At 38.1% G+C, this 13761-nt stretch overlaps 1 protein-coding gene across 3 annotated transcripts; it reads left to right on the forward strand.

Annotated features, from left to right (window-relative positions):
* The first annotated feature begins 599 nt into the window (after positions 1-599).
* Positions 600-12572, forward strand: figla (folliculogenesis specific bHLH transcription factor). Of its 3 annotated transcripts, none has more exons than XM_088077141.1 (6): positions 600-955; positions 2657-2803; positions 2904-2993; positions 5069-5215; positions 10416-10480; positions 12419-12572. In XM_088077141.1, the coding sequence occupies exons 1-5, from the start codon at positions 755-757 to the stop codon at positions 10431-10433; spliced, it is 603 nt and encodes a 200-aa protein (XP_087933267.1). In that variant the 5' UTR covers positions 600-754; the 3' UTR covers positions 10434-10480; positions 12419-12572. The 3 variants fall into 3 exon arrangements, with proteins under 3 accessions (XP_087933267.1, XP_087933265.1, XP_087933264.1); XM_088077139.1 differs by lacking the exon at positions 12419-12572 and adding an exon at positions 11100-11257 and having other exon boundaries at positions 5066-5215; XM_088077138.1 differs by having other exon boundaries at positions 601-955; positions 5066-5215.
* The last annotated feature ends 1189 nt before the right edge of the window (positions 12573-13761 follow it).

A 13761-nucleotide genomic window follows, 5' to 3' on the forward strand; every position in this document is an offset into this window, starting at 1 on the left:
TGTCTCAGTCCTGCATACGTTTAGTCACACACCCATTCATAAAAGATTATATTACACAAATGTGGGCACCTAGGTGAGCTTGTGGACGAAGCTTCAATCATTCCTTAATGAAGGAACGGGTCAAGCTGAAGCTTCATGGTGAAATAAGCAGTGATCCATGTATCACATGAATAACTATTTATAGCCTGAACTTTAAAGTTTGGCCATAGGCGGTGACAGTAGCCTGAATGAAAAAATAGCTGGTATGTGAACAGAGTGTACCTGATTGAAAGGCATATCAGGGATACTCAACCTGCTTTGCCCAGGGCCAACTTACTAAACTGAACCCATTTAATTAAGATTTATCAAAGGATCAGATCAAATCTGTAACATAAAACGATGAATGATTGTATACAGTTTAACATTTTCTCTACAGAATGTGGAGGTAAAGGCTCCTTTCATCAAATCTTTTAGATAGTAAAATTAGGCTACAGTGTATTATTGTGTTATGGTCCGATAAGTGAACATTTTGCTCCAGATAAGACAGGGACCAGGCTAAACCGATTCGGACACAAGAGGATACAAATGGAGCATGGACACATTTGATCTGACTCACGTTTTGATGGGCAGCCTGCATTTGCAGGGGCCTAATTAAACACGTACCGTCCACAGGTGTGATCCCCGCGCCCCTGCAGCGCCCGTCCTGTCTGCTCTGAGAACAGGATTTAATATAGAAGAAAAATAAGCAGAAGCAGCAGATTGTGAAGTCTGACACATGCTACTCATTAAAATGAAGGCGCCAGAGGAGGAATTAATGAGCGATATTTTGAAGCGGTTAACGGGCGAGTCTGCTCTGCCTGCATACAGCAACATTGAAAAGTTCAAACGAGGAAAGGACGGCTCCTACTTTGTTGCCGAGGACTTCATTGAAACTGTGAAGAAAAGAGAGTTGGTGAACGCCAAGGAGCGACTAAGAGTGAGTCTCCATTTTTAATCAAAGTGTATGAACCACGGTCAAATGTTTGATAGTTTGGTAATATGTTTGACAGGAGTGAACTGCACTAAACTGACTCAAGTCAGCCGAGAGGAGAAGCTCACTTAAAACTCTGTTAGCTAACGTTTGCCGGCAATAAATTAGCTTAGCTTTCCCTGTTTTTTTTCCTGAAATGTAGCTAGTTTCGCTTGTTGTCCGCAAACGCCATGAAGCTAGTTAAGATCTGCCAGTCATTATATTTACAGTGGTGGAAGAAGTATTCAGATATTTTACCTAAGTAAAAGTGGTAATACCATATTGTGAACAAGGTTAAGTCCTTCATTAAAGTTTTAGGCAACTTAAGTAAAAATAAGTAAGTATATTCAGGGGAAAAGTACTGAGAGTATTAAAAGTAAAAGTACCAAATTCCGAAATATAACAATTAAAACAATTATATATATATATATATATATATATATATATATATATATATATATATATATAATATCTCCAAAATTTATGTTTAAAAAGAAAAAAAATCCTAAAACCTCAAAATAATCAGAAAAAAAGTTGGGGGGAAAAAAAAAAAGAAAAAAATACCCTGAAATTGATTTTTTAAAAAACATTATTTATATTTAAATATAGAAATACACAAAAACTACTAATTACTAATTATTATCAAAATAATACTTGAAAAATACTTAATTTATTAATTTCTTTTAAAGTAAAAGAGATTAATGTTTATCAAAATAGTAGACAATTCATTTTCTGTTGAACGACTGATTAAACAACTAAATCATGGCAGCTTTCAATTTATAAAAGAAAACATCATATTTTATAAACCCTACTTATGTTTTCTATGTAAAAATATAAATTTGTAAAGTAACTTAAGTGTAAGTTGGGCCAACCACTCTTTGTTTATTTTAAAGGTTTGGGAAACATTATTATTAATCACAAAGAATTTACCTGTGGAAAATCTTAAAGCCAGTTCAGTTTCTTTGAAGCAAGGGTGTAGTCAGTGTATTTTCTACAGTAGATGTGGCATGTCCCCAGTTTGGAGAAGCAGGCTGGAGTGTGACGCAGAAGCTAACCGATGTAGAGCTGTGGAGGGGCTTGTAACATTTAGCCACCTCAATATGAGTTTAAGTCTATGCTATACTGAGAGTATTTTCACCACTTTACCTTTTGGTCAGACATCTGTTTTGATGGAGAAGCTGTTAACGGCTTCAGTTCTCCATTTCTGCTCTCATCAAAGCCACCAGACTCCATGGAGAAAAACAGAAATTTTAGCATGCTGTACACAGGAGCTGCTGGACTGCCGCTGCTTTGATCAGTTCATTCGTTTGCGTTATTGTGTGACTTTGGTGAATGTGAACTAAACCTTTTAAATGCCCAAATCCCACAATCACACAAACTAACTGATCGGATCAGCGATAGACCAGCAGCTCCTGTGCTCAGCAATGTAAAATCACTGTTTTTCTCAGTGGAGTCTGGCTATCTATCAGAAGTAAAGCATGAACTCAAGAAAAAAGTTCCTGCTTCAAGAGCTTTTAAAGTTAAGATACTCATAATTATCTTATTTATGATTGTTTTGCTTTGTTTAATATTGGTTACATAACTACAGAGGCAATTGTATGATTCAGTTTTGCTCACAGTTTACATGAAACCTTCAATGAAACTTAATATGAATCTTTTTTAATGCAGATCAGGAACTTGAATACCATGTTCTCCCGCTTGAAGCGCATGGTGCCAATAATGCGACCAGACAGGAAGCCCAGTAAAGTTGACACACTCAAAGCTGCAACGGAATACATTCGATTGCTTGTTGGAGTCTTGCAAGAAAATGACCATGTAAGTACTGCATTCAGCAGGACCCAATCAATTAATAAGTGTCCTCTGTTGCTTTCCAAGGACAACATTTGTTGATAAGTGTTATTTTTCTATTTCTCAGGATGATGGCAGTGGGACTGATTTCCTGAAGACTGCAATCACTTATGGTCAGACTGAAAGCTTTGGCAATGAACTATGGAGAATGGATGATGTGAGCTATTGTCTTTTTTCCACTATCTTTTTTTGTCTCTTTTTAGTCAGGTTATGTAAACTATAGGATGCAGGTGTGTCTCATCATTGTGCTGTTGGCATAGAAACCACATAATCTTTAACTCAGTTTCTCAGGGGATGTCACGATGTTGCCTTGTAATACAATGAAATTAATAGATGCGAATCGATATGAAAGAAATAACTATTTAGCAGTTGAATTATAAAAGCCTTCAGTTACACTAGAATATTATGACTTGTAACTGTAATCACGTTAATTTAACTTTAATCAAATCTGAAAAAAGAGCAACAAAATACTCCAGCACAGCGGCTCTCGTGTGTAAACATTTTAAGTAAACACCATCTAAATTTAGAACTCCCATATATGATTCCATGGCCAAAGACAGTTCAATCAATATTTGTGAACATGAGCTACTCTCGTGTAGAGCCAGAAACAGTAAAGTCGTAATTAAGTAAATCTCCAAGTTACCATGTCATCATGTATAAGGTCTGGAGCTGCTCCACCGACAATGAGTGTGAAACAAATTTAGTGAACCCAAGGAATATTTGTTTACTTTTTTATACCCAAATGAGCTTAGAGCAGAGTTCTCAGTTGTGTAACCAAAAATGTAAATGCTCTCAGTGCCATCTACAACATCTCTCACCATTCATTGTCTACAAAGCAGCTGCAGACTTTATATTAGGGCTGCACCTAACAATGATTTTTTTATCGATTAATCTATTGATTGTTTTTTTAATTGATCTAAATAGCATTTTTTTTTTATTACTCAATAAATATAAATATAAATAACGAATTTACTGAAAATAACATTTTAAAACTTGTCATACACTGCATAGCATTATTCCCCAACAAAAAATATCCCAGTCTTAACTGGTAATCTGTGTTTTACAGTCTGATATAAAGTGTCTTGAAAATAAAATTAATGCGAGAGCTTGTTCCACTCTAGTGCAATCTACATTTATCAATACAACAGCTAAATAAATAAAACAATGTAAAATTCAAGTCACTTTTTGGAGGAGTAACAATACAGTTACTCTTTGTTAAAACAACTTACAGTAAAATTAGTGCAATTTGAATAACATTATAACTTTACTCTAACAGAAATAATTATAACTAGTACATTCTTTCTGCATCAGAATAGGTCATCCTTTACTGGGCCGTAAGGCACACCGCTGCCTGCTGATATGAGCGCTGTATTGTCATATTTATAAGCACATATTCCACTCATATATGAAGTTATATGAGCTCCTGCACAGCTGACACCCCCATCCTGTAAATGTTTCAAAATAAAATGCATTGTATCAGCAACTGATGGCATTCTGTCCACAGAGACACAGTCAGATGGCTTTTGTTTTGACAGTGAAGCAAAGAAGTTGCGATAAGGCAGCTCAGACGCGCCTGACAGGCGCTGCTCGGGCGAGCAGTGTGCACGCTCAAACTTGATACACAAGCGCCAAAACAAAAAACAACATGTCCTGCGCTGCTCACGCTCTCATTACGTGCACTGTGTGAAACGTTGCAATGCGATATGATCTATGACAACAAAAAATTTAGTTTCAGCTTTCTAATTTTTGGGTTTGGGAGAGAGTTTTTCCTGTCATTAATATGTTTGGACTGATGCAGACTATAGGAATCAAACGTATGAATTATGAATCGTACTGATCTCCAGTCAGTTATGGATCTAAATATCAAAAAGAACAAATCTCAACATCTGACTTTGGCTTTGCATCTTGTAACATGTGAACAAGTTGATAATCTTGAAATCAACAACTCCCTCTCTCCAACATACCAGAAGCCTTGTGTGAAAATTCATTTAAATATCAAAAAATAACTGTAAATCTTACTGGACTCTGGTCGGTTGCACTACTTTAACAAATCACACAAACCAAAGTGAACACTGAATATTTAGACAAGATTTTTACAAAACTGCTCAGGTTGTCCCTGTCTTTAACTTTGGTACTCTGCTTTGTCTGTCAAAGCATTTTGTAAACAACTGTTTTAAAGGTGATATATAAATAAAAGTATTATTTTTATTGTTGTTATTATTTTCTTAGCAGTTGCTGAACATGTCAGAGGAGCGCATGGAAGATGGCTTTACCCCAGAGCCGATAACAGAGGACACTGATATGACCAGACTGCTGTTGCAACACTGCGTGATGCCTGGATACCAGTTCATCATCCAAGTAGCACCTGATCAGGCTATGGTAACTCATTACACATTTCTTTTATTGTGACTAATGCTACTGTATGTGTGGTGATTGTCAGCTGCACATTTCTAAAGCTAAGCAGGGAGCTGCAGCAGTTATGTAGATGGAGCGCTCAAGTTGGTTAGGAATCCATGTTACGCTAACACTTTACCTTTTAGTCTGCGTCTAGGGAAAAAAATCCCAGTCACACCTCAAACAGAGAAACATATTTAACGTCTGTCATGGTTATACATTTTTCCATCTAGGGTTTTACACTGAATATGTGCATTTAAATATGGTGACCTCATATTCATTACACCTCAGTTATCTCAAGACACAGGTCTCTATCAGTAGAAGTATAAACAAGAACTTCTGTTTATTAACCATCAAATCCTAGGAATTGCTGTTTCATCCCAATCATAAATCAATATAATAAAGCCTTAGGTTCGAAACATTGTATAGTTTTTCATATTTTGCACAGTTAAAAGAAAAAAAGAAAAAAACTTAAATTTGAATTTAACTTCTGGCCAGGTACCTTTGTTGCACATCATTCCCATTTCTTAGTTTATTCCACCCATGTGATGAAAAAAAAGATGTTATGTGTATTTGATAGAGTTTTGTAATATTTTGTGCACTCCTAATTTACATACATTCCGAAAACTTCAAATATAAGCCTGTCACCCAATACCTTTTACTAGCCCGCTGTGGCTACACCTTGTGACGGATAGAGGCCCAGTTACCATGCAGCTCGTTTCTTAAGAAGTTTTTCAGCTCCATGCTGTAGCTAATGTTAGTTCACTGCTTAGATGGCGTATACGTACAGGTGCATCTCAAAAAATTAGAAAATCATGAAAAAAAATTGAAATATTTCAGGCCTTTTATGCTGTTTTTCTACAGCTCATGAAAATCAGTATTCAGTATTCCTGCGTCAATGTGGCGTGGCATGGAGGCGATCAACCTGTGGCAAAGTTCAGGTGTCATGAAGCCGATGTTGCTGTGATAGCTTCTTTCAGCTTGTCCGTATTTTTGGGTCGGGTGTTTCTCATCTTCCTCTTCACAATCCCCCATAGATTCTCTATTGGGTTTCAGGTCAGGTGAGTTGGCTGGCCAATCAGGCACATGATATCATGGTCAGCTAACCATTGTGGGCAGGTGCCAAGTCCTGCTGGAAAAGAAATCTGCATTTCCATGAAGCTTGTCAGCAGATGGAAGCATGAAGTGCTCTAAAATCTCTTGGTAGACAGCTTCACTGACTTTGGACTTGATAAAACATAGTGGACCAAAACCAGAAGATGTCACAGCACCCCAAATCATGACCGACTGCAGAAACTTCAAGCTGGACTTCAAACACTTTGGATTCTGTGCCTCCCCACTCTTCCTCCATACTTTAGGACCTTGGTTTCCAAATAAAATGCAAAATTTGCTCTTTTCTGAAAAAAGGACTTTAGACCATAGAGCAGCAGTTTAGTTCTTCTTCTCCTTGCTCCGGGTAAGACGCCTCTGATGTTGTCTCTGATTCAGGAGTGGCTTGACATAAGGAATGCAACTATTTTGGCCCTTTTACAGAAGACGTCCGTGTGTGGTGGCTCTTGATGCCCCAACACCAGCTTCAGTCCTCTCCTTGTGAAGCTCCCCCAAGTTCTTGAATTGACTTTTCTTGACAATCCTCTCAAGCCTGCGGTCATCTCTCTTGCTTGTCTTCCCCATGACTGTGGTTGTGTATACTGAACTAGACTGAGAGATACATGGTATTTTTACTGTTTGAATAGTAATTTACTTAAACTTGAAATGAAATATTCTAATATTCTGAAACATGTTTTTTGACATTTTTCTAGCTATAGGCCATAATCATCAAAATTGAAACAGAAAAATGCTTGAAGCACCAAAGTTTACATGTAATGAATCTACAATATATTAAATTCTCACTTTCTTGAATACCTGATGGGAGAACATAAAAACAGCAGCACTCTTTAATGCAGCACTCTCTGATACAGTCCAATACAACAGCCCTCTTGTGCTCCTGTTCTGAAGCTTGTAATGATCAGACCACATCAAAGGAGTGGCGATTCAGCTGTGGTCTGTGGCGTAACAGCACTAATCATGTGTTTATCAGAGTTTCTGTCCACCATCTGTATGTACAGCAGGGTGCTCAAGATAAAAGTAATTCAAAATAACAATGAATGAGTGTTATCATGTATGTTACAGAGAATAAAGGGATAGGACCTCTTATGGGGGCATTTACATTTAGATAAGTTCTCCAACTGTTTCTCTTTCATAACATACTCACACACATCTCAGGATCAACTCTTGCACCATAACACTGACAATATTTGACAACACTTTTTCACTCATTACAAAACAACCATAGACTGTATATAAAGATGGACGATGCGTCCCCACTCTCTCCAACTGTAAAAAAAAAAAAAAAATGAAGCTAAAATATCCGGATACGGCCATCTCGCACTTGTCTACACATTCGCCATCTCCTCTATATTGAGTTCCCGCCCATACATCTGTCCAACCCAATCATGAGCAGCACCATTGTTTGCAAGCACATCGATTGGCACACACAGCTGTCAGTCATGATGTCAAACCCCCTTTTTATAACATCAACTAACTAATTAAAGCAAACTTATCAAGAAAATGGACACTTGAACAAATATCAGGGTGAAATGAAGTACCTAAAATGACAGAAAACATCTTTGGGAAAAATTGATTCAATTATTTGAAGTGTACTTTGAGTTTTTAGTTTTCTTACATTAACCGGGGGGGTGGGGTTGGTCATGTCTGATCCATCTCCGTTGCATGTCTTTATATGTATATCCCCATTTAAGACTTGATGCATTTGCATTTTTATTTATCCATCCATCCATTTTCTTCCGCTTATCTGGAGTCAGGTCGCGGGGGCAGCAGTCTAAGCAGGGAAGCTCAGACTTCCCTCACCCCGGCCACTTCGTCCAGCTCTTCCCGGGGGATCCCGAGGCATTCCCAGGCCAGCCGAGAGACATAGTCTCTCCAGCGTGTCCTGGGTCTACCACGGGGCCTCCTACCGGTGGGACATACCCTGAACACCTCACCAGGGAGGCATCCTAATTAGATGCCCGAGCCACCTCATCTGGCTCTTCTCAACGGGGAGGAGCAGCGGCTCTACTCCGAGCTCCTCCTGGATGACCGAACTTCTCACCATATCTCTGAAGGAGAGCCCAGCCACCCTACAGAGGAAACTCATTTTGGCCGCTTGTACCCGCAATCTTGTTCTTTCGGTCACTACCCAAAGCTCATGATGATTGGTGAGGGCAGGAACGAAGATCGACCGGTAAATCGAGAGCTTTGCCTTTCGGCTCAGCTCCCTCTTCACCACGACAGATCGGTGCAGAGTCCGCATTACTGCAGACGCTACACCATTCCGCCTGTAGATCTCCCGTTCCATCCTTCCCTCACTCGTGAAAAAGATCCCGAGGTACTTAAACTCCTCCACTTGGGGCAGGATCTCATCCCCGATCTGGAGGGGGCACGCCACCCTTTTCCGGCTGAGAGCCATGGCCTCGGATTTGGAGGTGCTAATTCTCATCCCAGCTGCTTCACATTCGGCTGCGAACCGATCCAGTGAGGGCTGAAGGTCACGGCCTGATGAAGCCAACAGGACCACATCATCTGCAAAGAGCAGGGACCCAATTCTGAGGTCACCAAACCGGACCCCCTCAACACCCTGGCTGCGCCTGGAAATTCTGTCCATAAAAGTTATGAACAGAATCGGTGACAAAGGGCAGCCCTGGTGGAGTCCAACCCTCACCGGAAATGAGTCCGACTTACTGCCGGCAATGTGGATCAAGCTCTGGCACCGGTCATACAGTGAATGGACGACCCGTATCAGGAGGTCTGAAACCCCATATTCCCGGAGAACCCCCCACAGGACTTCCCAAGGGACACAGTCGAATGCCTTCTCCAAGTCCACAAAGCACATGCACATTTTTATTTATATATTTCTAAATGTTAAAGGTTTACTATGCAGGAGTGTTTACAGTTTGTAAACACGCTCACTAGCAAAAGTGAAAGTTAAATCCGACCCCAGGTTCAGTCTCTTTTGGCGTTTTGCCTTGCTACATTTGCAGGGGTTTCGTGTCTCTAGGGTGCCTGCTACTTACAGTGTAGCACCTGGTCGCTACCTTTCTCACCTGAGCGCACCAGAGTCTCTGCAGAAATATACAGGGCAGCACACCACCGGTGCAATAAGTAATGATTAGGTGACTGAGATGACTAAGAGTTCTGCATGAGTCTCTATAGACTGTTTTTCTGGAAAAATCCTGCATAGTATATATTTTATAAAGAAGAATGCAGCAAATTGCGGTCTAACTTGCATTCATTATGTGTTTTTCAATGTAAATTTAACGGTTTTTACAATATCATGCAAAATGGAGTGTGAATACACAGGTTTGATGATGTTTGAATGAGAAAGTCATGAATTTTGAAGATGTGGTCATTGAATGATTTTTGTATTGGCAAAGCTTTGAACAGTTTAGTCCACATAAACGTATTTATTGATAAATATAAATATTATTATTATTGATAAATGCTGTTTACTGTGCTTTCCCCCAGGCTTTTTATGACAGTTGGAGTTTAAAATGAAAATCAGTGATTAATTATGTTTGTTTTGTTGGTTTAGCACTCACCATCAAACCATTCAGATAACAGACCAACTGGATGCAAAATCTTCCTCAGTTACGAACGAATGTAACCTTTCAAATACAATGAAGGCAGCCTTCATATTGTATACAGGAATAAATACAGGCCCTTCACACAATAGGCAATCAGACACTTGTGTTATTACTGAATTCATTCTGCAGGAACATGTTACATGTTGCAATCACCACCAGGCACTTTATGCCTTTAGCATCTCATATTACAAGTGATTCATTCGCATCATCACTAAAACCTTGTCTTTTCATTGCATAAATCAAGGTGAAGAGGTATACACAAGGATACTTTTTTGTGTGTGTGTGTGTGTGTGTGTACACGTGTACGCTGCAAACAGTGAAACCAAGTTTAAGCTCAGATTAGGAGATTTATGAGTGAAAAGTGAAAATTCAACATTTAGCACAACAGAACCATTTATCCCCATTAACTGAAAAACTCTGAATAATTGCAAATGTGGTGCTTCTTCGTAAGGACAAAATATCAATAGTGTTGTATGTAATCACCTTCTTTCTTTATTCAACAGATGTCTAAAACCTGCTAAATGGTGTTGAAAGCTGATGCCTTAGGCCAATATTGGAAACCTGCCAGGTAAGTTATTTTTTATACATGGATGTCAAATAATCAGAAATATAGTTTCAATTTTAAAATGCAGATTGCTGAAATCATACCGAAAATTAAAAAAGATTATTAAAAGTCTAACAGGGTGTCACGTTAAAGAGTCTAGCAGGGTGTAAATAATTATGCCAAAACACAAACTGGAATACAGGCAGGTTATATCAGAGATTATAATAATTTGAAATGTTACGATGTTATTATTTTTGTTGTTTTGTTATTTATATTAATATTATTATAGGTTGTGGTGGTAGTAGTAAGTAACTGTGACGCACTTAAATAGGAACATTGAAAAGCACACGTGTAAATAATAAAATGAAATATAACTAGATTGCATTTAGGCGTATCAGTTTCAGGGTCTTGGTATTCACAGTTTTCAGTCATGTGACTGGCACGGAGCCCTGGAGGGCAAAACAACATTCAAACACAGTGGCCAACAGTGGAAACTCAGTTGAACTACAGCACAAACCCATCAAATATCAATTTTTTCATGCCATGAATATTTGGATCACTCCAAAAAAGAAAAAGAACGATATTAGAACAAACTTCCGATCCAGTTGCAGCACCCACCATAAAGTTTCTGTCACCAAAACAGCTTAGTTCCTGCCAGAGTTCCTCTTGTGGAGAATCCCTCTGCTTACACTGCTGCCAGGATGAAAGCATACAGAAGTACAGCCATTTCTATTTATTTCCAACCTCGATGGGCCAAAAATGCTGCCATTTGGCAGGCAAAAGACAAGAAGTTCTTCATTGTCAAAGAAAAGGTGAGTGCTAATTAGTTATTGATAGCTAGTGTAACAGTAACTCTTCAAAGCCACTGGAGTTGCTGTCGGTCCACAAAAATTAACCTCATCAGAACACCCACGAGAAGATATAATGACTAAAACTATGATTGAGATACTTAGTGTTTACTTTAGCTTACCTTTTGATGAAATGTTCTCTATTTGATGGTTTGCCCTTCTTTGCTCTTCTTGGGAACGACAAGCACAAATCCACAATCTCTTACTCTTTGGGTGTCCTTTCTCAGATGGGATTATGTTAAAGCAAAGCCCAGGCTTGTGTCTTCATCAGCACATTATAGCAAAGCTAAGCACAGTCCTGACAAAAATGCATTTGCGGGCATCGGCAAAAGGCATTGTTTTGCCCTCCAGTTGGCCGTTTCTAATGAGGATGTGACGTGACGTGAAAACTATGAATTGTGCATGATGGATCAGTGTCTCGTCATACTGGACATGCAATTAAAACAGCCATTGTTCATGTTGCAACATCAGCACTTTTTTAGCTGTGACAAGTCAAAATGTCTGCTGTGAGAAGAGCCCATTGGTTGACATTTGTCCTTTTTATTGGGCTACTTAATTTATTTTTACAACCAGAGTAAATGTTAGTATGTTAATTGAGCTATTTAAAACTGAGGTGTATTCTTAGTGTTAAACTGTGGTACCTTCCTGCTGTCACCACTACACTGACACTGTGCTTACAGGCCTGTCACACTGATGCAGATGTTTTCAGTTGCTCTGGCTGAATAGAGCTCATTTGAAGTTGAGATTTAGGTGTGACTATGTTCAAATCGACAAACTCCAGCATATAGGAGTAATTTCCCCTCTTGGACTTTTTATACTTCATTTTGCAACAACAGTGGAGTGCAGTGATAAAGACCTTTGTAGAGAAACCTTATTTGAAAAGCATTGTTACAGCAGACTCTGCTGGTTGAATTTTGCAAGTCTGTTGCACATAGCGTCACTGATGTGCATAAGTAGAATGCTCTTTTGCACCTGTTACCAGATCTTACATGGATGTCAGGGACCGTTTAGCTACCAAAAGAAACATTCAGATGAGTCACTTCTGTCAACAATTCACTGAATGTAGTAATTGTGGAAATGTGCTACTTAAGATAATTCTTGTTTTATTTTCTAGGGGCGTGTTGAAGAAAGGATTATTCTCAAAGAAAATGCAATTTTATTTGTCTCATTTAATTTAACTTTTGAAATTTTGAGTAAATATGAACATGTTTTTATTTTTGTTTTACAAACTGTACCCTTGGCAGCCCTAAAATAAAATGTAAAAGACAGCCTCCGTTTTTAAAATTACTGCCTGAAAGAGTTTATGCAATTGGATGCCTTCTCGGTCAACTTTAGCACCTTATGATACCAAGACTACTATTAGTAAATATTCAATGATTATTAGTTTCTTGCTTTCATGTTGATTTGACCATATAATTGAATGTTTTGTTCTCTGTGTTAAAAGCTTTAATTTCATCACACCTGAAATTAAACTACAACTGGAAATATCAAAAATGCATGATTCTGTATTTTGAATTTTGTAATTACCCATTGTTACTGAAGTCTCTGTTAAGATATAATTACATTTAAATTTGCAGTGGTGGAGGATGAAAAAAAGACTTAAATGAAGTGTAAGTAGCAACACCACAGCATAAGAACACTCCATTACAGATAAAATGCCTGCTTTCAAATATTTACTTAAGTATAACTATAATAAGCATGTTCAGACAAACCTAACCTAAAGTATCAAAGTCACAGGGGCTCATGATGAAGAAAGTTTTATTTCTGATACATTAACATTTAAACAGCATTTTAATGGTGTAACTATTATAGGAGAAGCAAACTTTTGTTAAGATGTTAATTGTCTCATGATGCCTGACAAATAGGAAAGTATCTTAGATGATCCTACTCTATGTTTCATCAGCTTTATTTTCAATGTAGCCAAAGCTGTCAAGCTGAAAAAAGTACAATATTTCCCTCTGAAATATAGAGTAGAAGCAGTGGTGGAATGTAACTAAGTGCATTTACTCAAGTACTGTACTTGAATCTTTATTTTTGTGTTTTCTATTCATTCACTTTATACTCCTTATTCCACTACATTTCAGGGGTCAATATTGTTCTTTCTAATTCACAACATTCATCAGAAAGCTTAGTTACTAGTTACTATAATGGCATATTAGGGCAATTGGAGATAAAAATGTTAAAAAATGAAGGGCAACATTTGGAGGAAAAAAGTCTGAGATTAATGTTGCAAATATGTGAGAAAAGAGTTGGATATTCTCTGAGTTTATAGAGTCACAAATGTGTGAGAAAAAAATGCACAAATTTCTGAGAAAATAAGTTGGATATTCTCAGAGTTTATAAAGTTGTGAATTTCTAAGGATAAGTCAGAATAATAGTGTTTAGTTTGTTTGTTTTTTGGGGTAAGAGAACACTTTGGACCAACGTCATCACATAGTCGCCTGCCATTTATCATGC

Source organism: Plectropomus leopardus, chromosome 4 (genome assembly GCF_026936395.1).
Source record: "Plectropomus leopardus strain MGB_pleo_1.0 chromosome 4, ASM2693639v1, whole genome shotgun sequence".
NCBI classification, from domain to species: Eukaryota; Metazoa; Chordata; class Actinopteri; order Perciformes; family Serranidae; genus Plectropomus; species Plectropomus leopardus.